The following is a 23492-nucleotide window of genomic DNA, read 5'->3' as shown; positions in this document are numbered from 1 at the left end:
TTAAAACATATTTTTAAAAAGTTATGTCAATGGACACAAATGGCAATTCGTGTTTTGTGAGCGCGTGTCAAGAGGCTACTCACTCATTTATAATGGGTCGTGTTCAGGTTGACTGTTTTATGAACGTGTATGACGAGCATGCAGCATGAACGAGAAATTAAACAAAAACGAGAAGATGAAGAATTCTAAGAAGGATTATTCCAAATATAAACCCTAATGTATCCCTAAACAAACAATTGAAAGTCAGAAATTACAAGTCAAGAAGTAGAAAGATTTGGACATGAAGAAACCTATTGATCAGCTTCCTGAGGCTAAGAGCATCAAGCAGTGAGCAATGAGCATTATCATTGATCGAGAGTGCGGCTGTATTTGTCAAGGCACTCCTTGTGAACGTCAATGGGTTTAGTCAACGGTGTGGTGGTTGTGTTGTAACTTGCAAGGCAAACGGAACAAACAACCACCACAACATTGAGTTGTTCATGTCAATGAAGCACTCAACGCAGCTGCCTTGGTAGCAGAAGGGGCAACAGAAAACAGTTTCGAGCTGCTTCTCCGTTGGTTCTCTTCCCCATTAATCTTTCCGACAAATTAATCTCTTTTCTGAATCGTATCGGATGAATATTATTGCTTTTTAGCAAACGATATATTTCTCTTTTCTTCCTCTAAATTGTTGCATGCTTGTTTGTGCACACACACCACATATATTGGTCCTCTCTTTTCAACCGTAGTAATCTAGCAAATCTTGTTTGGGTAGGAGTCCACCTATAGGAAATTGTGTGATCCAATTGGGGTCCACAGATGTACAATTTAGGAGGAAAACTCTAATAAGTACTTACACTCACCCATAAAAAACCACTATAAATCCCTTTATCCCAAGGCCATCTCCAACCGAAGGAGGGCTGAGGGCCAGATGACTCGTTTTAACCATCTGGCCCTCCAAGAAATTAATTTTTTTAAAAAACAGTGTAGGGCCATATTTTTTACCATCTTCAACCGAGGACCAAATGGTCATAGGGTCAAACATAGCCCTATGACAAAAAACCATCTCCTACCGAAGGCCAAAGGGTCATAGGGTCAAACATAATTTATTATTTAAATTTAAAAACTATAACAACTTAAATTTAAAAATTACAACTTAAATTTAAAAACTAATAATTTTTCATATTACTTAATGTTATTTAATGTTGTTTAATGGCTTAGGAAGTTATAAGAAAAAAAAATAGAATTTTTAATTTTTTTTTTAATTTGTATAAAAAAATCAAATATAACAGCTAGCTGACGTTAGCTAGCCGTTGCATTCAAATTTGTGACCTGGCCATGGGCTGGCTAGTAGAGTTGGTCCTTTTTTGTCCCGTGGGGCCCACGGGCCCTGTGGCCTAACCCTCATTTGGAGATGGTTTTTCAAACTATTTTCGGTTCTCTGGACCTTTCGATTGGAGATGGCCTAATGTAATTAGGAAATCTCATGCCAAACTTACAAGTAATGTGAAAGGAGTTTCCAAAAATACTCTTGAAAAGTATTTGGTCGGAGATGGGGCAGTCGAATTGCACCACCATATAACCTCACAAAAAGCAAAACCAGAGTTGTCTACCAAATTGCACACATTGAAGAGCTTAACACTGATGATATTAATAAACGGCGCGAATGTCAGTTTTGTTATAAATCCCGCTAGGGTCGGACTACCAGAGACAAAAAAACGCAGCTGCTTCTTCCCTAAAAGAGAGCAAATGTATCTGACTGTATCACTTGTGACATGTTCATATGTAGATCAAAACTTCCGTTACATGGAAAATCATGGTACGTCAGGCCCAGACTTTTTTCCGGGGTCCTAGGTATCTATAGCAGCCTCATTCCTTGCAAAATCACAGAAACATGTTGAGTTAAATGCATGATTTCCATTGCACCGAGGAGTACACAATGTTTAACTGATAAACAAGGCTAATAAATTAACAATGGATCAACACACACCTTTTCAACGCTTCCGCTCTGCCCACCACTTGCATACAGCGTTGGATGTTGGGGAGACAATCTCATCTTCACATAGTTTGCGGGTTTTACCTCTTTTTCTGTTAATTTAGATGGAATTGTTTTCAAAATTTTCCAGGACAACAAAAAACCCAGAACTAACGAAACAAATGTAGATGTCAATACCTGTAATTCCTTCTGCATTGCCATGTCCATATAGATTTTCTCCAACTCATTGACTCTCTTCCTCCTTCCTTCGAGCTCTCTGTCGGAACCAGCTGTTTTCCTGCACATTGAATACAACAATATAAGACAAACAAAACAACAATATCGGGCTACAAGAATCCTTGCTGACAACAAGACAGGTAGGAAGATGCAAGCATTGGTTGGCATAGCAGCAAAAAGCTGTTTATCTACAGGTTAATAACTCAATATATGGAACAACTTTTGCAAGATAATTTTTTTATTTTTTGTGAAATTTTTTAGCCATATACTTGTAACCATTAAGATTTGTTTATGCTCTTTTAGCTCAGTTGACATATTCACAAATCACAATCACATTACAGTATAAAAGCCAAATCACAGCCTTTGGTCTTAAGAGACTAATTTTGCTTAAAACCTTTCCTCTATTACGACACAATCCAGTCCTATTCACTTCATGGTTGATGGATTTGTACCTTTTTATACGATCAGGAATGTCCTCAGAAACCGGCATTTTCCCACTTTTTGGACACGATTGAATTTCTCTAGCCTCCTTCCTGCCAAAAAAATAATTAACAAGATAAAATATTTGGCAAACGGGAACATAAATGACGAGAAGTTAAGAAACTACTTTTCTTCCCAACTCTTTCACACGGAGTGGTCTCACATGAATTTAATAACATTATAGATCATACCCCTATGTGAAGAATTGAATAATAATGTCTTCCCAAGAAACAATTAACAACACTAAGAAATTAGCCTAGTGTCCCCAGTTGAAGCCACGAGGATCTACTTTCAACAGAATCAGAATTACTTGTATCACATTATTTCTAATAGCACACTTAGAGTCACTTGTATCACATTATTTCTGTCCCCTTTTTCGGGGCCATAAATTTTTTTTGTAAATATACTCAAGTAAAAAGGATGAAAAGCATTTCATACAAGTCCAAAACAGGATCAGGAGAAACACACAAGTTTTATGTATACATCATCTTCCCATTTGTTACAGTTCCTTTTCAATGTGTGTAGTGTATGCGTGCATATGAACGTTGGGGTTCATGTACACCAGATATAGGTTCGTGTTTGTGTTGTGTGTTGTGTTTGCTTGGAAAAAGGGGTTAACAAATCACTCTAGATACTTGTGCCTACTGATGACAAAACAAATTCAATGAATATAAGAAAATATACATAACAAAATCAATTAGAACAATGGAAACATGCAACCTCTGGGGATAATAAGGGATAACAAAGAACTGAAAAAATGGTGAAAATGGTCTTTCCCCAGATCCAAGTCTGATTACAAATAACAGCAACGAAAAAAAAAAAAAAAATCCACTAATTCAGAATTAAAATTCTCCAAGGACAGAAGATTTGAAGGAAGCTCAAACCTGTCTTCAGCAAAGTAAACGTATCTACTTGAAGGCCAATTATCAAGAGAGTGCAGCGTCGCAGTTAACTTTTCAGTTTTCTAAATTAATTAACAACATAATTATAACCAACATGTTAATTTCAAAAAACCAAATGGTAGCCCATAGCTTCATGATATATGTATTTATAACCTTTTTCTCACTCTGCACTTTCTGAAATATGTATCCAATATCTTGGGTCTTCATAAGCAGGAGCTCTTCTGGAGTGTACTTGTTTGCCCGACTCCTGTAGTGAGCTATACCATTTGAGTAGCAAGTGTGAAAAAGGAAAACGATATAGAAGTTACTCTAATTTATGGACTCCATCAACAGTTCGTGTCTTGGTCATCTTGAAGTTGAACTCGTCTGGGTTTCTGAGGAAGGCCTTCTCATTTGTTGGGTGAAAAGACAGATGACAGACGTATACCATATCCGGAAGTTAAACTACCAGGCTATTAGTAGATGATGAAATCCAAGGAGACAAGCAACATAGCCATCATAAATTTACCCGTAAAGTCTCCTCCTTCTTATGATACGCTTTCGCACGCTCAACATAGTACTTGTGCTTTTCAAGCAGCCCAAATTTTTTCTTCGATTCCCTATAAAAAATTTGGACCCAAAACACAAAAACATTAATCCCATCATCTGATGCAAAACAACATTATCCGAAAGTCTAACAGCGAACAGAATGTGGTCACTCACGGTTGAGCTCGTTCCTTGTGAGCCCGTCTGCTAACAGCATTCCTTAAGGATGACATGCTGAATAATTCAAAGCAACCGCCACAAATTAACTGCGAAGGTATCACAAACAACTGATTTTTTTAAGCTGCGGAATTGCAGATACACCAAATATACATAACCATCTCGAACAAATTTGATAAATCAAAATGTCGAACAATTAGGGAAATTAATTCTTGGGTAAGTTCCAAAAGCTCAAATCTTTACACGTCTAATCCTACAATAATTGAATTGAAACCCTAAAATCTGAGTAGCAATTAGCAAGTGAAAGTTGAACAATTGGAAAGAAGAATAACAATAACAAAAATTAAAAGCGAGCAAAACCTTTGACGATGAAAAGTTGGGATTCCTGAGCAGCCGAATGGAATTCCGAAGCTCTCCTTACTGTTCAGCCGAATGGAATCAAAACCCTAGATGGAGAACTGGACTTTGGAACACGCAGACTAAAACCCTAGGGTTTAAGAATTAGTGATTACAACTAAGGAGGAGTGAGCAGTGGTTCTAGGGGGGGCCGCCTACGGCTGCTGGGTGTCTTTTCAGATGTGATTTTCTTGTTATTTATTTATTTTTTTTTTAATTTTTGTTGGAACTAACAAAAATGACGTAGGCTGCTGGGTGGCAATCTCATTAAGGGCTGGTTTGGTATTGCTGTGCTTTGAAAAAAAACTGCTGTGCTGTGAGAATAAGCGACTGTGAAATAAAGCAGCAGAGTGTTTGGTAAACTTTTTTGTAAAAGTGCTTTTGGAAAAAAAAAAGCAGTCTGATAGTGGGTATTTTCATTAAAGGAGCAATGTAGCTCCGTGTGCTTTGAAAAAAAGCCAGTTTTCCAAAGCTGCAAATAGCAGCTTCAGCTTTTTCCTTTGATTTCAGCTTATTCTCACAGCAGCTTCCAAAATAAGCCTTTTTTTTTCAGTTTACCAAACACCTAAAACCCTTACAGTTTTTTTTCATGGGTGCTTTTTTTTTAAGCACCTCACTCCCAAACCAGGTCTAAACTCGACTGGAGTAATGGAATTGGACTTGGATTGTTTGCCCTCTAATTTTGGTGCCCTCCCCGGGCCCTTCTGGACTTGGATTGTCTGCCCTCTAATTTTGGTGCCCTCCCCGTGCCCTCCTGTTTTTGTGGTCATGGTTAAGCCACCTCAACATTTTATATTACTATTTCTTTTTGTTTTATTATTTTTATAAAAAAATAATATAAAATATTGACGTGGCTTAACCGTGACCACACAAAACAGGAGGGCACGGAGAGGGCACCGAAATGGGAGGGCAGACAATCCAAGTCCATGGAAATTTGGAGAATGAATGGGAATTCAGAGAGGTCAGGTTGGGATCACTGGATAACACTGTCATGTTGGGGGTATTTTAGAGACAAAGTGGGTGAGAAAATAGCAGGGATGTTTTTTTTTTTTTTAATTTTTTAAAATGAAATTATAACAATGGTCCATCAACTTTAACTCAATTGAAGTAATAGTCTCTCAACTAAAAATTCATGACCATTCGTCCATTAACTCTTCAAAACGTGTAGCTATGGTCATTTTCGTCAACTTCGTTACAACTTCAGCCAAAATGAGTCGCTTGTGTATATGAGGCTGATCAAGGGGCAAGCATAGAAAATCAAATGAAAAAAATTGTAGCAATAATTCATCAACTTTAACCCAATGAGAGAAACGGTCCCTCGACTTTAACCCAACTGGAGCAATGATCCCTCAATTTTAACATAATTATGGAAATGGTCATTCCAACATGAGTAATTTTGACAAAATTCTGATGGAGTTGATGAAAAGACCATAGCTGCACGTTATGATGAATTAAAGGACAAACGGTCATGAATTTTTAGTTGATATATCATTACTCCAAATAATTCAAAATTAAAGGACCATTGCTACAATTTTCTTTTTATTTTTAGTTTTACGGAGAATGAGAAAAATAAGAAAATGAGAAGAGCCCAGCAGCACTTTTTTTAAACTTCTTTATCGCCACAGAAGCCTCTCATGCCCGTAACATTGTTCTTTGTTTAATATGAAACAAGAAACTCCCGACGGTAAGTTAAAACAATTCTATTTGGACAACAACCAAAAAAAAGTAAAAACAATTCTATTGAACACAAAACTACCTTGCTACACCTTTTTCACTCCCAAAAGGTCAAAATTATGAACAAAAGTAAAAAACAAATAATCATAGGTGAGAAGAACAAAGAAATAGGAAAAAACAACCACCCAGTCTAAATCGCTGCTGCGGACTTCCGGCTGTCTGAGGGCAATAACATTGTTTTGTCATAAGTTCATTCTCCACAGGACACCAAATTACAAGGAAGGTCACTCTACTATTGCGATGTTGGGTCCAATAGCTAGTCAATCAAGAAATTGTTAGCCTTTTGAAAGGAGGATGAGCAGCCACAGTTCAGCCAGTTCGGTATAGTACTGGCGTTGTGCGACATTAGTCCTATCGTCCGCCTGATCAGTGGTGAGTCATTGATGTACACGGCCAGCCATAAGTTGGGGTTAAACATCACCGGAGGTACCTTCGAAAGTGAGCATAGATTCAATCCAGTGAAATTCCACCTTGAAGAGAAGGGTATATGCCACAGGCTCAACTCTTATCCCCCCTTTCACGAATCCTTATGTGATCACTGCATACGGATAACATCTTCAGACGAACCAAAAGGGCATGTCGTTGTTGAGATTCTACAGTGATGTTCACCTGAGTACATGCCAAGAAAATAATTTCTTATTTGGTACTCAAGATAAATATCCTTGACTTGCTTTTTTTCTAATTAAATTACAAGCACACGCATGGAATGAACTTCTATAAAATATACGAGAGATTATCTTTCTTCAACTAGGTTAGAACATACCTTCTCCAAGTAAAATCAATTAGCTTTCATCATCTGAGCTAGAGTTATCCATTCGTCGATCTTGGATTGCCGGGAAAAGCCGCTTATGGAGATCAGGCGGAGGAGGCAGCCTAAGATCAGAGGCCGATGGTGTTGTAGAAGGCTGGTGGGGTTCAGAGGAAGGTGTCTCCTTTTTCTGAACTTTTGTTGACTTTTTTTGTGCCAATTTTACCTCTCTGCAAACCTTATCTACGATTATTAAAAAATCTCGCACAATAACAAACAATCGTAAGCCCTCATCTTTCCCTGAACTCCCATGGAAGTAGTCACCAGTGCTCTTCACCAGAGCCATGATTCTCTTTTCTTCTTCGACAAGACCCACGATATCAACCTCAGCATTCTGCACGAAACTCTTCAGTGTTTCATGGAACTCACTATCTTCCCCTGAATCTTTCATGTTCGTGTTCAGGAAGTCCCGGGTTTTTATCAGTGCATGACCAAGTTTGGCAACAGTTCCTGTTAAGCTTTCAGCATCTAAAACAGATGCTTTTTTGACATTCTCAAGTTCATTGCTTAAACCTAAAACTTTCTCAAGACCGAGACTGCGATAATGTTCTTCTGTTTCATTGGAAGTGTCCTCAAGGAGATCATCTGTTTTGATGCTAGAGAAACTCCTGCTCTCTTTTGCTGTACGAGCAGCTCTGACACCCTCAGAGCGGATTATTTCCTGAACAACAAAATGCAAAAGCGTTGTCTTGCCATCTATTCCTTTTACATCTAACAATTTCAAGAGTGTGTCAAGTTTGAAAGCTTGTGCTCCACCATGAAATGTTCCGTCATTCATGCGATTGCCAGTTTTAAGAACAGCTTCCAAAAGCTTGAGGAAAAGCCGGCTGCTTCTTAGTTCCTTACAAGCAACCTGCCGTAGAAATGAGGTGCCATATAATTTAGATATTTTTAGTGCAATGTTTCGAGATATGGACCAAAAAATACTGGTAGGCAAACAAAAAATGATAGGTTACAACAACAAAAAACTGTGCCCCGTTTTAATAGGAACTGATAAGACATTTTTATAAATGTCGTACAAGTACATTTGTACATATCCTCATGCCAGATTATCTTCAGGAATCTCCTCTAAATGCAGATAGATCCCATATCTAATGTCCAACTCCCAAGGACAGTATGGTCTGGGCCATTTGAGCCTTCAGCTTTGCTGACATGACTAAGCCGAAGCTATCTAATAGATATGCTATCGTTTCACTTTAATAAAGCTATCTAACACATAGTTTTGATATGCTATTGTCCTCTGCTTCAACATGTGAATATCATTAGCAATATAAAATTGAATTCTGAATAAACTAGTCATCACAGAAGTGACGTGAACTTTGAAAACCATAAGCATAATGTATAAAATATCTGCCAACATTTTCCAATCTCTTCAGCAATTTCATTAAGGAGAAAGAGCAGTCATGGGACATTTATAATTAAAGGCTTCTAGATGAAGTAATACGCAAGAGTTGGGGTCCAAACCCCACCAGAAATAAAAGCGACCACAGGTCTGCCACTACCATGTTCTCAACATATGTGCATAGTAGCAACCAATCCCATGCGTACTTTGCAATCATGGCATCATTTGTCTCCTTGTTACATCAAACTTTTTCATGCCATTTCAACTGTACATTTTTCTTTTGCCATTGGCATTTGTCTCCTTGAGATCGCACTTGGTGTGATGGCAAGTGCCTTCGCCCATGAGCGGTAGATCTCGGGTTCGAGACTTGGGAGCAGCCTCTCCATAAAATGGGGGTAAGGCTAGCCGACATTCACCTCTCCCAGACCCTGTGTAAAGCGGGAGCCTTGTGCACTGGGTACGACCTTTATTGGCATTTGGCTCTTTATTGGTTCGGGTTTGCAAACTAGGGGTGTGTTTTCTCCTTAATCAACGGATGATTTGCACATCTCAAAAGCAATATGTCTTTGTGTAGCGTAGAGAACATAGGATGCTAGCTTAACATAGATCTGCACTGTGTTCCATGTTTATTATTGTTGTATAAACATAGTTTAGGTAGCTATATTAGTTCTTTCTTTTTAACACTTTCTGAACAAATAGAAGTTAATGTAAGAAAACTAAAAGCATGGGTAGGTGAGCTATGACACGCAAAATCATACAAGTGATGCAATTCAGATATACAGTACCTCTAAGGTCGCGAAAGACTCTTTAAGGTGGGTGGCCTCCTCCTGAAGAGTGCACATAAAAAGTAGTGCTTCCAATCGCTTAAAAGCAAATGGGATGTCAATCAACGCTTTTAGAAACCGCTCAGCAGGCCCAAGTTGAGAAAGTGGACCATTGAACATTCTAAGCTTTAGTTCTTCTTCTTGTGTTGGTGCCATCTTCAACAGAGTTTGTAAGAATTCCGAGGGAAGCTCATTCCCTGATCCAATTAAGAAAAGTAAACGCATGTTAATGGGTCATTGTAGAAACAGTCTTTAGTAAGAATTCTTTGTATGTTATTCTATTAGTCAGACAAGATGTTCCCTCAAGAATTTGAGAAGATGTTCCCGTAATCAAAGTGGCCCCCGAACTTTCAATTGCATCATTGTGACCCTCAAACTCTATTACCATGCATCAATGTGGCTCCAGACTTCTGATTGTTCAATTTCTGTTCAATTTGATCACATGCAAAGCAGATGACCAAATATTGAGGGCATTTTCACTTATGGTTTTCAAAAATAATTATTTGAAGTCCTATAGCAGGTAAGCATTTTGGGTAGTTTATGTTATTCTTAGTCTACAGTGTTTGATTACCTGGTTAATTAGTTCAAATAGGTTGTTTTATAATGTTTGTTTAGCACGTTAGAGTACATTGACTGTGTCTAGGAGCAAGATGCGAGAAAGGGTGATAGAGAGGAGGGTGAAAGAGAGACAGATGGTTCTTTTGTAAATCTTCAATTGAGGGTCTACCATTCTATTTCTACCCCTGAAATCACATCATGTGCTTGTTGCACGACAATTTTTAACAGAAAAACTAATGATCAGACGCCATGGGGTACATTGATGCATAACCCCCGAGTTTGGAAGGCATATTGATGCATTTCTGTGACCAATTTGATTGCAGGGAAACAGTTCAGAGAGAAATGGTTATAAAAAGCTTAACAATAAGAAGCAGAGTGAACAAACTATCTACACATCAAGATGTGCAGAATCTCTAGTCTACCGGCTGCTAAAATCCACCACAAAATTTTGAAGATAATACAACAGCAAAACAATAAATCACACCTACATTAAAGATTGCTGCCTTCCAAGCTGCGTAAATGTGGAAGAAAGGTATATCAATAAAATCAAAACATATCAAATCCTAATAACAAACATTTTCTCACAAGCCCTTCACTTCCCTTAATCTTCAAAACTTCTCTTATATCATTCTAACCATCCTATCCAGAAAAATAACAAACACACTTGCCCCTCCACAAACACTAGGTTCATTATCATCTTTTGTTTTAGTTTTCTGTGCAAATTATTCTTCTATGAAAATAAGAAATTTTGTCTCAAATAAAAAACTGAGCAGATAAGTGGACAAGTAACTCCTCAAAGAAAATGTTTCACCAAGAATTTGCAGAGTAACAATATCCCTAAGTGCATCTGCCACTTGAACTGACATAGGTCAAACCTCATAAAATGGCTACCTTGCAGGCTTCCCTCTAGGAAAATCATATATCCCTTCTAGTACATTTCATTTCGACATACTGGAAAATGAGGAAAGGACAATACTTGCATATTATTTAATGCCATGGAAAGAAAGGAGAAAAGTTACCTTCACGAATTGCATCACAGACTTCTTCTATGGTCACATTCAATGCCCGCAAAAGAATTGATAGATTTTGTGCCTTTTTGGGATTAATAATTTGAATAAACTGTGGCGTAGGATATTGAGATGAAGACTCTTTCTTGCGTTCATTTTTGTTTTTATCAGCAGCGTTGTACCCAAAGAGAGTTTCAATCATATTTTCATCGAACCTATTTTAAGAATCACATATTGTTTTCAGAGGCTTATAATATCTAATGACTCATGGGTCACAAAGAAAAAAAGGTAAAAAAATTGCGACTTACTGGAATGATCCTGACTTAATCTGATGCCAAACCATTGAATGATCAGGGTTTGCTAGAACCTTATCCCAAAAAAAGGGCTTCAGCTTTGTTTTAGGAGCATCACCATCAACCTCCGATCCAGCATCCGATGGATGTTTTGGTGCAAGAGGTGGAGGTCGAGCTACCTTTGAACCAATAGCCATTGCTGGAGGTGGCCGAGGAGGAGGAACGCCGCTCTTTGGAGGTGGTGGGGGGCGAGGGCCAGGAGGTGGTGGGGGGCGAGGGCCAGGAGGTGGTGGAGGTGGTGGGGGCCGAGGGCCAGGAGGTGCTGGAGGAGGTGGGGGCCGAGGGCCTGCACTCCCTGGGGGGTTTAAAGCGGGAGGTGGGACAGGCGGTGGAGGAGGACTAGCCCTGCTGGGAGGAGGCTTAAATGAAGAAGGTGGTTCAGGTGGGAGAGGATTTGCTCTGCCAGGCGGAGGCTTCAGAAGAGATATTCCAGGAGGAGGTGGTACTAGTCCATTGATATTGTTGGATACGTCAAACTTGGAAGCACCTCCAGGGGATCCTAATTCTGCAGTTTCATTTAGTGAAGCATTGAGAACATGAGACTCAACGCAAAAATGCTATTAAAGATTAGGCCTTCCTGAGATGACTTGAGTTATTACCTAATGATTGATGGTCAAGCTTCTCTTCTTTCATTGAACTTCCCATAGCATAAGACTTGTATGAAGAACCTGAAACATAAACAAATTTCAAAGAAATGTCAAAATGTAAGGGCTCCAAACAACTGTAGATAACAAAAACAAGATATTTGAGAATTATACCAGCAGAATCAGTTAGACTCAGGCTAAGAAGGGGCCTGTCATCATTTGGTCTATCCTTTTTCCCATTTCTACGGATTTTAGTACAGCATAAAAAGAGCACTGCTGCAACAATAAATGTCACTGATGCAGTTATAACAACAGCAGTAACAATTTTTTTACGTTCATCTCGTCCTTTATGTTCCTGTATATTTGAGCCAGAAGCTGGCCCTGAAGCTTGAAGGCCAGAATTTCTGGGAATGGAAGGAAAAAATGATCCTTGTGGAGAACGGCGTGCAGGTGTAGGACTAGGACTTTGAGAAGTGGAAGGTGCTACACCAGGAGATGGTACTGGACTACGTTGAGAATATATTGGTGCAGGGGCTGGAGAAGGTACATCAGCCAAATTTCTTCTTGGAACATAAGGTATGGGAAACAGGGACTCGATATACTTGACAGACCAAATCTTAGAGGCACCCTCTTCTCCAGAGACACTGAATAGGAGATTATGCTTTCTTAAACAATCTGATAGAGTCCGTTTCACCTCAGGATGCAGGACATTAATAAGCTTTTGAAACTTTTCTTTTCCCAATAACCGTGTTTTTGAATTAATTTCATCTGGGCCACTATATGTTTCCTCTGTTAACCACAAGTTAAGATGTTCAATAGCTTCCGTCAAACGGAACAAATCAACCTTGCAACTTATCCATAATAGCTGTGCCTGCAGGCCACAGAATTTCATAAGTTTTAATGTCAACTTCGAAAAAATGAGCGTATTAGAGAGCTAATGAAGAATAAAAATTTCATTGGTGAAGGCTTTGGTGAAAGTGAAGTTCAAACACATCAAAGTATCTTTTTAATAAAAGTTGTTTTCTGTTAAGGCCTTGTTTATCTGCAATAAATATAAAAGTTTGTTAAAATTACCAAGACACTGGTTATGTCAAATACTACTTCTGGTTTCGAAATAAGTTACGCCCAAACATTCTTCACTAGCTTAACATAATCAAGATATATTTTAGTAAAATTAGCTTTGTGCCTTAAACATTTCATAAGCTCCAAACGTACTTCCACGTACTCAAAAGCTTAGACTTTCTAACTAACTTTTTAATCTACTTTTCGACCAACAAATATGATATGATGCTCCCTAATAGAGTAATCCATATATAAGACGTTCTATACAAATTTAAAGCGAATGACGGAATCACTCATATGACCAAATTTATCATATATAGGATTAATCCATGTGAAACTAGAAACAACATACTCATAGGATAAGTTATGTAGTGTGTTACCATGTCCCCATCAATCTTTCCAGTTGCTGGATCGACTAGTTGACTGAGAAAAACTTCCTCTGTGGTGCTGCTCTCCTCTGAGCTCGTTGATGCTGAAGCACATAGCAGAATGATCAAAGCAATGAAACAGCCTGTCTTCATAAGACCTATTTGTTGCCGAAAACGTTTAATATCTTTCTCATTTCATCAATCCCTAAACCTCTAATAACCAAAACCCTAGAACACCTTCGTCAAGCAAAACTCACACAAAAGTTTCAAACTTTCGCGATTTGGCGTCGACCCAATTCGATTTTCCTCAAGAGAACACATATAATATCGCAACTTCCAGCAAATGCAAGCAAATTTTCACCTACCCACCAAATATCTTCTCATCAGAATTTGAACTCTGAATAGTATAGGAAGATATTCAATAGAAAACCCAGAATTTTTCTTCCCCAAAGCTGCCAAAATATTGAACCAAATCAAATAAAATTCAAAACCCAGAAAGAAACAGACCAGAAATAGCTCATATGGAGCTGTAAGAATTCAATATTCACCTTGATTTCACTTGAAGAAAAAGCCTGAAATTGAAGAAATTTCCAAATGGCTTCCAAATGGCAGCCGGGAATGCAAAAATTCAAAGGCTCCTCGTGTGAAAACCTTATAAACGCGTGTTCGATTCTGACGAGATCCACCCAGAGGAGCTTAAAGAACGTATGTCAGCTGTTATATATTTGTATAAAATGCATTGGCGGTATTGACTGGAAGATGTCGAACAGGTTAAGTTTTCTTTTTCTTCACAACGTTTCGTCTCAAAGCTGTCAAGGGAACGAGTCGAACGACTATGTTTCCCGTCTCTTTCCTTCTCCCTTTAAAAATTAAATAAAAAAAGAAAAATAAAAATTGTTTTCTTTTTTTATTTAATTTTGTGAAGAAAACTCCCTCTTTTTTACCACATGCATGTGTTTGTGTCCTAATTGGAATATTTGCAACAGAACAAATGTGAGATGTGCATTATCATTGTCTTATCCACTAATTAGTAATTACACCCCTAATTTTATGAAATATAAAAGACATTTTCTTTGTTAGTTACTAAAATACATTCGCTATGGCAATTTACGGGGGTTTGAAAGACTCATAGAGGCATTTGTGCTATTATTTTTCTCATTCTAATACTTTTTTAAGTGATTGATTCAAAAATAATTAAAGTAATTTTCTAAGTTAGACCTGCAATTTAGGGGTTTTAATTCTTAACACAACAAGATAACCCTATTTGAAAATATTACGAAATAGTGTTAAAACCAACCAAATACATATGATATAATATATATAACAATTACACACTTTATATAGAAATCAAATTGAACTAAATATAACTTAATCACAAATATGAAAAATTAAACATAAGTTGTAACTAGAGTCACAATAATATTATTAACTTGGTTTTCCAAAGATAAAGGTTTGCACCAGCAATCTCCTAATGCAGAAATACATCCCTACACATGTGTGACTGTTCTTGGATGTCTATCTTGTAGGCTACAATTGTCTAATCCAAGTTCTTGGATTCAACTATCTAATCCAAATTCTTGCATTAGAACTTGGATTTTTGGTGATTGATGTGTGTTTCTTAGTGAAAGAATAGGAAGGGAACATTGGAAATTGATGATTACATTTCTGACACTACAACTATATTTATAATGGCCTAAATCAACTGTCCCCACACATGTATGGTAGTTCTTGGACATTTACTTCTAATCCAAGTTCTTGCACTTAGACTTGGATTCTTGACAGCGAATTGATGTGTGGTAGTTCTTGGACATTTACTTCTAATTCAAGTTCTTGCACTCAAACTTGGATTCTCGGCGAATTGGTGTGTGTATCTCAGTGAAAAAATAGGAAGATAACATTGTAAATTGATCATTATGTTACTAATACTAGAGCCATAGTTTGTAATGGCTTAAACCAACAATTATGACGGTTTGAATTCAGTCTTATCCTTTCAAAAGGGTTATATCTGTTTCCAGTGAACAGTCTTAACAGTTCTTATTTCTTATTTAACAATAAGTGAGATGGACTTACTTTTATTTTTTATTTTTTTTATTTTTTTAAAACGATAGATGGTATGTATTAGGATTACAAAGTTCGTGGAAGAGAGTAAAATCCCCGAAAGGCGTTACATCCCAAATACATTCATGAACATGACCAAACAGAGTCTCTGCAGCTCTGATTGGTGTGACAAATTTCCCTCACAAGTTTATGCGCTTGATGCGCGGCTTGAGATGGACTCAAAGATGTCTTTCCTCAAGTTTTCAGTCGACGTGGGACAAATTTTCATCACAAATTCCAACCCCGCATTGTCTATTCAAATTCTAGCAATTGACGTGTTTGGGTTCGTCAAAATCGTGTTCGTATGGTCAAAATCTTGTCGGCATGTTTACCATGAATAATGAGATATTTTTCAATATGATCGGTGCATGAAGTTATACATCATGTGTCACTAAATAAATAGTGAGATATATATGATAAAAAATTAATAATTTAAAAAAATAAAATTTCTACCATTTCTATTAAAACACGTAATATAACACTTATATTCTCATCACAATTAAAAATTTCTCATGAATAATAATCGATTGGTGTAACTCGGTGAGCAGTTGGACTCCAACCACAGGGCCCCAAACTCGAATGGCCTCGAAAAAACAAAACAGGAAACTATACATAGGTGAAATCATTATTTAGTAAAAAAAAATAATAGGATTAGGTTCGGAGACACATATTTTCTAGGATCACTTAACAATTTGAATTATTTATTTTTTAGGTATTCTTTCAAAGATCAAATCTATTAAAAATCTGAAACTTTGATCATTGGATTAAATGATAGTCATTTTACTGTTTATATGCAAAATTGTACTCATCTATTTTTTTTTTCACTAAGAGTAAGTGTCTTAATTGTTTTGGACTTATTTAATTGTTTGTAAGAATGATGTATAAATAATGAATTGAAACATAACCAATGCGGGAATTAGATCCTCTCCGGATCTCCTCACTGGGGATCTCGGAGACCAATAACCAATTGTTCATTAAAGATCGTACGGCCATAATTGAATTCTATTTATATTTTTAACAGCATACAGCCTTATTTTGTGTGAAAAATATAAATAAATAAAAAAGAAATATAAATAAATAAAAAAGAAAAAAACTGTGATTGCACGATGTTAGATGAACATTTGTTATTAATTGATTTTCGGAATCCCCAATGAAGAGATCCGGAGAAGATATATAATTCCACCAATGCAAATCCTTAAAAAAAAACTACGAAGTGGGGGCCTCTAAAATATAAGGAAAACTAATGAAAAGAGTTTAAAAACTTTAAGTTTTAACGATAAGGACAAAATAAAAGGTAAAGTGAATAGTATCAGAATTGACTTTTTAGTGTAAAAATATAATTTTTCGTTAAAATGAACAGTACCACGAATTTTTCGTTAAAGTTCACTAAAATAAATTTCAAAAAATAGTTGTCTCCCAATCCTAACTCGATCGATATAATATTTGTGCAAACAACTGATGGGAAATGAAGCTCAGCGCGTGGTGACCGGGTGGATTGTTTTTAATTGACAAGTGCTGGTTTCGAAATTGGTTTTTTTCTTCTTTGTTACTAGCGCTTTTGTAAGATAAGATCGCCAGCGAGGAAATGTTACACGGTAACACCTCTCACAATTAGGCAGTGAGTCAATATCTTCCATTATCTTCGATTTTAACAAGAGTGCTGATATGTCTATTCACTTATCATATTTTTCGCTCACCTTATAGAACAATTACAAGATGAATAACAAAAAAAAAAATTTACAAACAAATTACTTTAATCCAAATGTTGAATTTTACATGCCGAACTGTCTATTTTTTCAAGTTACAGAGAGGATCCTCTTCGGATCCTTTAAAATTGTCCGTTCATCGTAAATCATGGATCAATTTTTGTTATGAACTATTTGTATTCAATTTTAAATATAAAATTTAAATTGATTTCTAACCGCACAATGTAGGATGAATGGACACGATTAGAGGATTCCCGGGATCCTCGCAAAGAGGCTACAAAGAGGATCCTCATTTCTCATAGATCATCTTTGCAAAATATTAGTCAAATCGAAAATATCTGAGAGAGTTTAAAGAAATTGACGAACATTTTGTTTTATAAGAAATAATGAAATTTTATCGTAATAACTAAATAGACAAATGATTTCTGATTGAATTGAATATTTGAAAGGATGATCTATGAATTGGGACTTATAAAATAGACGATTCTGATCGTTGAAGTTCGATGTGAAGCGAGTCTATAACTAATTCCTTTTTTTTTTTAAATAAAAATAAAAATCTCTACCCTTTTCTGAGTATATATAATTGCCTTATCCAGCACCAGAAATAATTTCCTTATTAGTTTCCAAAAAAAAAAAAGAAGAAATAATTGCCTTATCCTAGCCGCTCCCAGCATACTACATCAGCGAGGATGAAGATGATGAATCAAAATACGGGGTCAAGCATTGTAGCATCTGCAGCAGATGATTAGTCCTCACCTTTCATGATAAACTGCACCACTCTTTGTGGTTGTGCCCCACTTTCCAGAGTTGCTCCAGAATTTCCCTGTGGACTCTGAAATTCAGCATCAATCAAGCAGATACTAATCCTGCTCTTGAAAAAAGCAGCCCTCCGCAAAAGATTTTTTTATTTATTTATGCATTTACATTCAAATTTACTGTACAAATATTCCTTTCCCACAACCTTTATGAGTACAAATTAATTGGTATATTTCTATCTAACAAGCAAAGGTACTCATTTCTTTAAATACACTTTAGCTAAGGTATAGTTTGCATGGAGAACTGCATGATGTATGTATTTGATGTAACAAAATCGTGTTTAGGTTAGGGTTTAGGGTTTAGAGTCTAGAGTTTATTACTTATAAACTTGTTAAGTGTCATAGCCACATGTGCTCTCACATCACTTATATAAATTGAACACATGTTATACACAGAAGATGCTACACATGAAAAGATGTGTTGAAAGTACTTCACATGAGAGATCTCATACCTTTGCATTATTAATTGATTTTAAGTTGGATACTCATTCTAACTCCCATCGAACCATCGGCACTCACCTAAAGTTACAAAATTGTCATAGAGATGGATCATAACTCGTCTTGTATACCAAAGAAACAAAAACCAACCTTGTGTTGTTTGAGACAAGTGAAATACTATATAGCTTGATAGAAAAATTAATTAGCCTAATTTGCCTTTCAATCCAATAACTGGTAGTATCTCTATAAATGAGTACATGAGACGTTATAGAATGATACGCTCTCATGCCACAAACAATTACCTACAACAGGATCTTGTTGCACATCTTTGGGCCAAAAGAAGTATAGAGTGGGCGTTTAAGTTTTATGTTGTTAAATGTTTTTAAAAATGTTGTTTAAGTTTCGTGTTGTTAAATGTTTTTTTATGTTATATAATTTTTATGTTGGTCAATGTTATTTAATGTTGTTTCATATTGTTTAATGTTGTTTCATGTTACTTAATTTAATTTAATATTGCATAATGGCTTAGGAAGTTATAGGAAAAAATAGAACTAAAAAAAATATGAAACAAATATTGTGAAATAGAAGTTATAAGAAAAAATGGAATTTAAAAAAAATATGAAACAAATTTTGTAAAATAGAAGTTATGGTAAAAAAAAAATATGAAACAAATTTTATGAAATAGAAGTTGACACACCCTGATCCTAGAATCAAGGCGTGCTGGCCGTCACGTGAGCGTGACGTAATCAAAAGTGCGATGCGGAAGCAAAAGATATGAGAAATACGAAGGAATAAAAAACCAACTACTAGCAATAATATCCAACTAGCATGCTAGAGTGAGTTTAAGTGTACAGTACACAATTTCAGAGCAGAAATACTAGGTGCAGTCAAGTAGAACTATAATTAAATTACAACACCCGCAGGTGAGTCCTACATGCAGAAAGTCTGTCAGAACGCCGAATAAAACCTCGTGAGCCACCAACTGCTAACTAGAACCTGGAGGGGTGCAAAACAAAATTTAGTAGGTTAGTAAAACCAAAGTTTTCCAAAACATTTCATTTAAAACATTTCTAACCCCTCGGTGTAAAACCTATATACTTTCCCAAAAAATAACATAATAGCATAATATTTGTTCAAATCTCTCAAAACATTAATCTTTATCAAAATCCAGCAAGTATGCCATGCTATAAATGTCAATGACAGAATATGGATGCATCAATATAACAGATGACATAATGAATCAACCGGAGACCCTGCAGTTGGTCTTGTACGGTTAATTCTATAGCTTAATATCCAACCCAGCCGGAGTCACCACGGTGACCTGTACGGCGCTGCTCTGCACATAAGTCGGAACTACCTGAAGTAGTCTGTACGACAAGAATGGTGAAATAATATGCTCTAGTGCTTCTCTCATCAATCATCTGCACGCATAATCTAAGGTTACCTACCAGTCGGAACCACCTCTAGTGATCTATACGACTAGCATGTCGGAACCCTCTCATGGTCTGTATGACATGCACATATTTGGATCCAAGGTGAGCGTGCTGTGCGGTGAATACTATAAGCACTAACACCAGAGGTGCAGGTTATGAGCTCTCAACACAATTCACATCATCAATGATTCACATGAATAACATAAAACTCACCTGATACTCATATGTGCGTCCACAGCACCAATTCACATATATATATGCATCAATTATCAATTCATATAATTCACAATATGCATGCATGGTATTTTAAAACATACTTTCATATAAATTCAATTTTTGGGAAAATCAATAGTATATAGGTAAATACAGAAAATAAATGTCCACTCACTGATAAGTCGAAGGGTCGTAACCCCCGTGACATCCTTGGATGCGCTCGTCCTCGGGATAGGTATCACCGAAGAAATTCCAAGAAAACCGGCCAACTTCGAACTCAACGATCCCGACGTCCAAAACCTTTAAACTAAGCACTTTGAGCTTCCTTAGGATCTCACTAAGCTCACTATAAGCTTAGAATTCCCTTTTTGGCGTTGATCCGTGAAGGTTCGAGGGTTTGGTGCTTTGTCCGTACAATTTCGAGAGGGAGAGAGAGATTGAAACGAAGAAGAGAGAGAGAGAGAGAGAGCACGGGGAAGGAGAGGGTTGTCCTGTGTGTGTGTGTGGTCCACCCAAAAACAAGTCACAACCCAATTCTTAAAATCCCTAACCACACAAAATATACATACCAACTTTAATCCAACTTAAATTATTTTTCCAAAAGTTTAGGAATATATGTATTTAGTCCAAAATATGTCACACACACATACCTTAGTAACCGCGAAGGGCAATCCCGTCATTTCACGTCCTCGATAAATAAAATCCCGGGACGGGCTGTGACAGAAGTTATAGGAAAAAATGGAATTTAAAAAAAAAATAGGAAACAAATTTTGTGAAATAGAAGTTATAGGAAAAAATGGAATTTAAAAAAAAAAGGAAACAAATTTTGTAAAATAGAAGTTATAGGAAAAAAATAGAATTTTAAAAAATATATGAAACAAATTTTGTAAAATAGAAGTTATAGAAAAAAAAAGGGAGTTTTAACGAAAAACCTACGGTACTGTTCACTTTAACGAAAAATCACATTTTTACACTAAAAAGTCAAATATGGTACTATTCACTTTACCCTTTATTTTGTCGTTATCATTAAAACTCAAAGTTTTCAAGCCATTTTCATTAGTTTTCTTAAAAAAATAGAAGTTATAGGAAAAATTTTGTAAATAAAAAAAAATTGTAAAAAAAATTCAAAAATAACAATTAGCTGACGTCAGTTAGCTGTTGGATTCAAATTTTTCTTTAAGAACCGACATGATTGCTATGATTTTCTAGCTAGCCCGGGCTAGCTGGCTGGCTGCTTTTGGCCAACCTTTTGGCCCTTTCAGATTTCGTGAGGCCCACGAGCCTTTTGGCCTAGCTCTCGGTTGGAGACTGTGGATGCAAATTTCTTCCTCTTGATCTTGGACAAAATTGCATCTACAAAATAATTAACACCTTAGGTCAAGGCCAAAAGCCTCATGCACCTACAATGAATAGGGGGACTTTGGCCGAAAAACCTCCGATGCCAAAGTTAGAATTTAGAGAGAAAGTGTTTGAGAATTTTGAAGAATTTTAGCAAGAGTGTGAGAGACCTTTTTTGGAGAAAATGTGAGGCTTTTTATAGGAGAGTGGCCAGCCTCCTTGGGTGAGAAAGGACCAGCCACCTAGCTTTGTTTGTGGGCTAGATCTTTGATTTGTTTCAAATTGGGAGTTATGAAATAATTAGCTAATTAATCAAAATAATTCCCTAATTAACTTAGCAAATTATTATCATAAAAAGGAAAGATGTGGTAGAAAAGGTTGAAGGCATGGTTGATTTCTTTGGGGGTGAAGGATGGCCGGCCTTATTGTGTGTTTTGGATAAAATGGATGACTTAATTGATAATTAAGGGATTAATTAGGCAATTAAACCATTAATTGGCTAATTATCATGATTTTAGAATGAATGTTTTAGGAGTTATGGAATGAATAAATTATTTAACTAATTGATTAGCTAAATAATGAAGTAGAAAATATATGGAATGAGATAGGTTTTGGAAATTACCTTGTGGATGAGATTTGATGAAATAGGTTTTAAATTGTTACCTATTTTGGGCACTTTTGACTTCGTTGATGAATGATTGCCCGCTGCTCGCGCGTAGGAATCCCGTTATGTCTCAAGGGTATTTTTTTCCTCTTTTGTCAAAAAATTCACGTGTCGCCTAGTGAATATTTTTGGCTCCACATAGACGGTTTTCAAGCTATTTTCGGCCTTCTGGCCCTCTAGACCCTTCGGTTGGAGATGGCCTTAGGAGCTCTCACAATTAGGCAATAAGTCATTATCTTCTATTATCTTCGATTTTAACAATAGTGCTGATATGTCCATCCAGTTATAATATTTTTCGCTCACTTTATATAGAACAATTACAAGAGGAATAACAAAAAGAAAAAAAAATTACAAACAGATTACTTTAATCCACTTGTTGAATTTTATGTGTCGAACCATCTAATTTTTCAAGTTGCACCTCATAGATGAATAGGGATCATTTTCGGATTTTCTTTGTGAGAATCCAGGAGATCCTTTAATCGTGTTTGTTCGTCGTAAATCATGGATCAGTTTTCATTAGGTACTATCTGTATTCAATTTTAAATATAAAATTTAAAATGATTTATAACCACACGATATACGATAAATGAACATGATTTTTCGGAATCCTCACAAAGAGGATCCTCATTTTTCATAGATTATCTTTGCAAAATATTAGTCAAATCGAAAATATTTAAGAGAATTTAAAGAAATTGACGAACACTTTGTTTTAATCTTTACCCTTAAAAGGGCCTGAGTGTATTTGATTGCCTTATCCTAGCCGCTCCCAGCATACTACATCAGCGAGGATGAAGATGATGAATCACAATAACGGGTCAACCATTGTAGCATCTGCAGCAGATGATTAGTCCTCTCACCTTTCATGACAAACCGCACCGCTCTTTGTGGCTGTGCCCCACTTTCCGAGTTGCTCCAGAATTTCCCTGTGGACTCTGAAATTCAGCATCAATCAAGCAGATACTAATCCTGCTTTTGTAAAAAGCAGCTCTCCGTAAAAGCTTTTTTTATTTATGAGAGGAGGTGCATGCATTTACATTCACATTTACTTTACAAATATTCCTTTCCCACAACCTTTATGAGTACAAATTAATTGGTATATTTCTATCTAACAAGCAAAGGTACTCATTTCTTTAAATACACTTTATCTAAGGTATAGTTTGCATGGAGAACTGCATGATGTATGTATTTGATGTAACAAAATCGTGTTTATGTTTGGGTTTAGGGTTTAGAGTCTAGAGTTTATAACTTATAAATTTATTAAGTGTCATAGCGACATGTGCTCTCACGTCATTTATATAAATTGAACTCATATTATGCACAGCAAATGCTACACATAAAAAAATGTGTTCAAAAGTACTTAACATAAAAAATCTCATACTTCTGCATTATTAATTGATTTTAAATTGGGTACTCATTCTAACTCCCATCCAACAATCGAACCATCGGCCCTCACCTAAAGTTACAAAATTGTCATAGC

The 23492-nt window shown here is 36.4% G+C and overlaps 2 protein-coding genes across 2 annotated transcripts; both read right to left on the bottom strand.

Moving 5' to 3' along the window:
• Positions 1 to 1605: 1605 nt before the first annotated feature.
• LOC126614518 (probable U3 small nucleolar RNA-associated protein 11) lies at positions 1606 to 4826 on the bottom strand. The gene is made up of 9 exons (XM_050282188.1): positions 4636 to 4826; positions 4276 to 4364; positions 4082 to 4172; positions 3727 to 3820; positions 3556 to 3635; positions 2644 to 2724; positions 2153 to 2252; positions 1970 to 2067; positions 1606 to 1854 (listed from the first exon to the last, which is right to left on the bottom strand). The coding sequence occupies exons 2-8, from the start codon at positions 4313 to 4315 to the stop codon at positions 2056 to 2058; spliced, it is 498 nt and encodes a 165-aa protein (XP_050138145.1). The 5' UTR covers positions 4316 to 4364; positions 4636 to 4826; the 3' UTR covers positions 1606 to 1854; positions 1970 to 2055.
• Positions 4827 to 6392: 1566 nt separating this feature from the next.
• LOC126614514 (formin-like protein 5) lies at positions 6393 to 14136 on the bottom strand. The gene is made up of 10 exons (XM_050282185.1): positions 13860 to 14136; positions 13569 to 13763; positions 13324 to 13415; positions 12056 to 12752; positions 11897 to 11965; positions 11253 to 11802; positions 10957 to 11159; positions 9341 to 9576; positions 7169 to 8066; positions 6393 to 7014 (listed from the first exon to the last, which is right to left on the bottom strand). Exons 2-9 carry the CDS (start codon positions 13630 to 13632, stop codon positions 7188 to 7190), a joined length of 2790 nt encoding a protein of 929 aa, XP_050138142.1. The 5' UTR covers positions 13633 to 13763; positions 13860 to 14136; the 3' UTR covers positions 6393 to 7014; positions 7169 to 7187.
• Between the last annotated feature and the right edge of the window lie 9356 nt (positions 14137 to 23492).

This window comes from Malus sylvestris, chromosome 3, assembly GCF_916048215.2.
Source record: "Malus sylvestris chromosome 3, drMalSylv7.2, whole genome shotgun sequence".
In the NCBI taxonomy this organism is placed as follows: Eukaryota; Viridiplantae; Streptophyta; class Magnoliopsida; order Rosales; family Rosaceae; genus Malus; species Malus sylvestris.
The sequence above is the reverse complement of the archived record's forward strand: the minus strand, read 5'-3'. Positions and strand labels throughout refer to the sequence as shown.

Bases quoted from the DNA above. Each gene is read 5' to 3' on its own strand.
- LOC126614514 (XM_050282185.1), bottom strand. From the start codon at position 13,632: ATGTGTTCTCTTGAGGAAAATCGAATTGGGTCGACGCCAAATCGCGAA. The intron at 11,803-11,896 runs GTAATAACTCAA...ATGAAACTGCAG, and splicing joins GCTTGACCATCAATCATTAG to AATTAGGATCCCCTGGAGGT. The intron at 8,067-9,340 runs GTACTGTATATC...TTTCTACGGCAG, and splicing joins AGTCTTTCGCGACCTTAGAG to GTTGCTTGTAAGGAACTAAG.
- LOC126614518 (XM_050282188.1), bottom strand. From the start codon at position 4,315: ATGCTGTTAGCAGACGGGCTCACAAGGAACGAGCTCAACC. The intron at 4,173-4,275 runs GTGAGTGACCAC...AATTTTTTATAG, and splicing joins CACAAGGAACGAGCTCAACC to GGAATCGAAGAAAAAATTTG. The intron at 3,636-3,726 runs GTTATAAATACA...TAATTAATTTAG, and splicing joins AAGTGCAGAGTGAGAAAAAG to AAAACTGAAAAGTTAACTGC.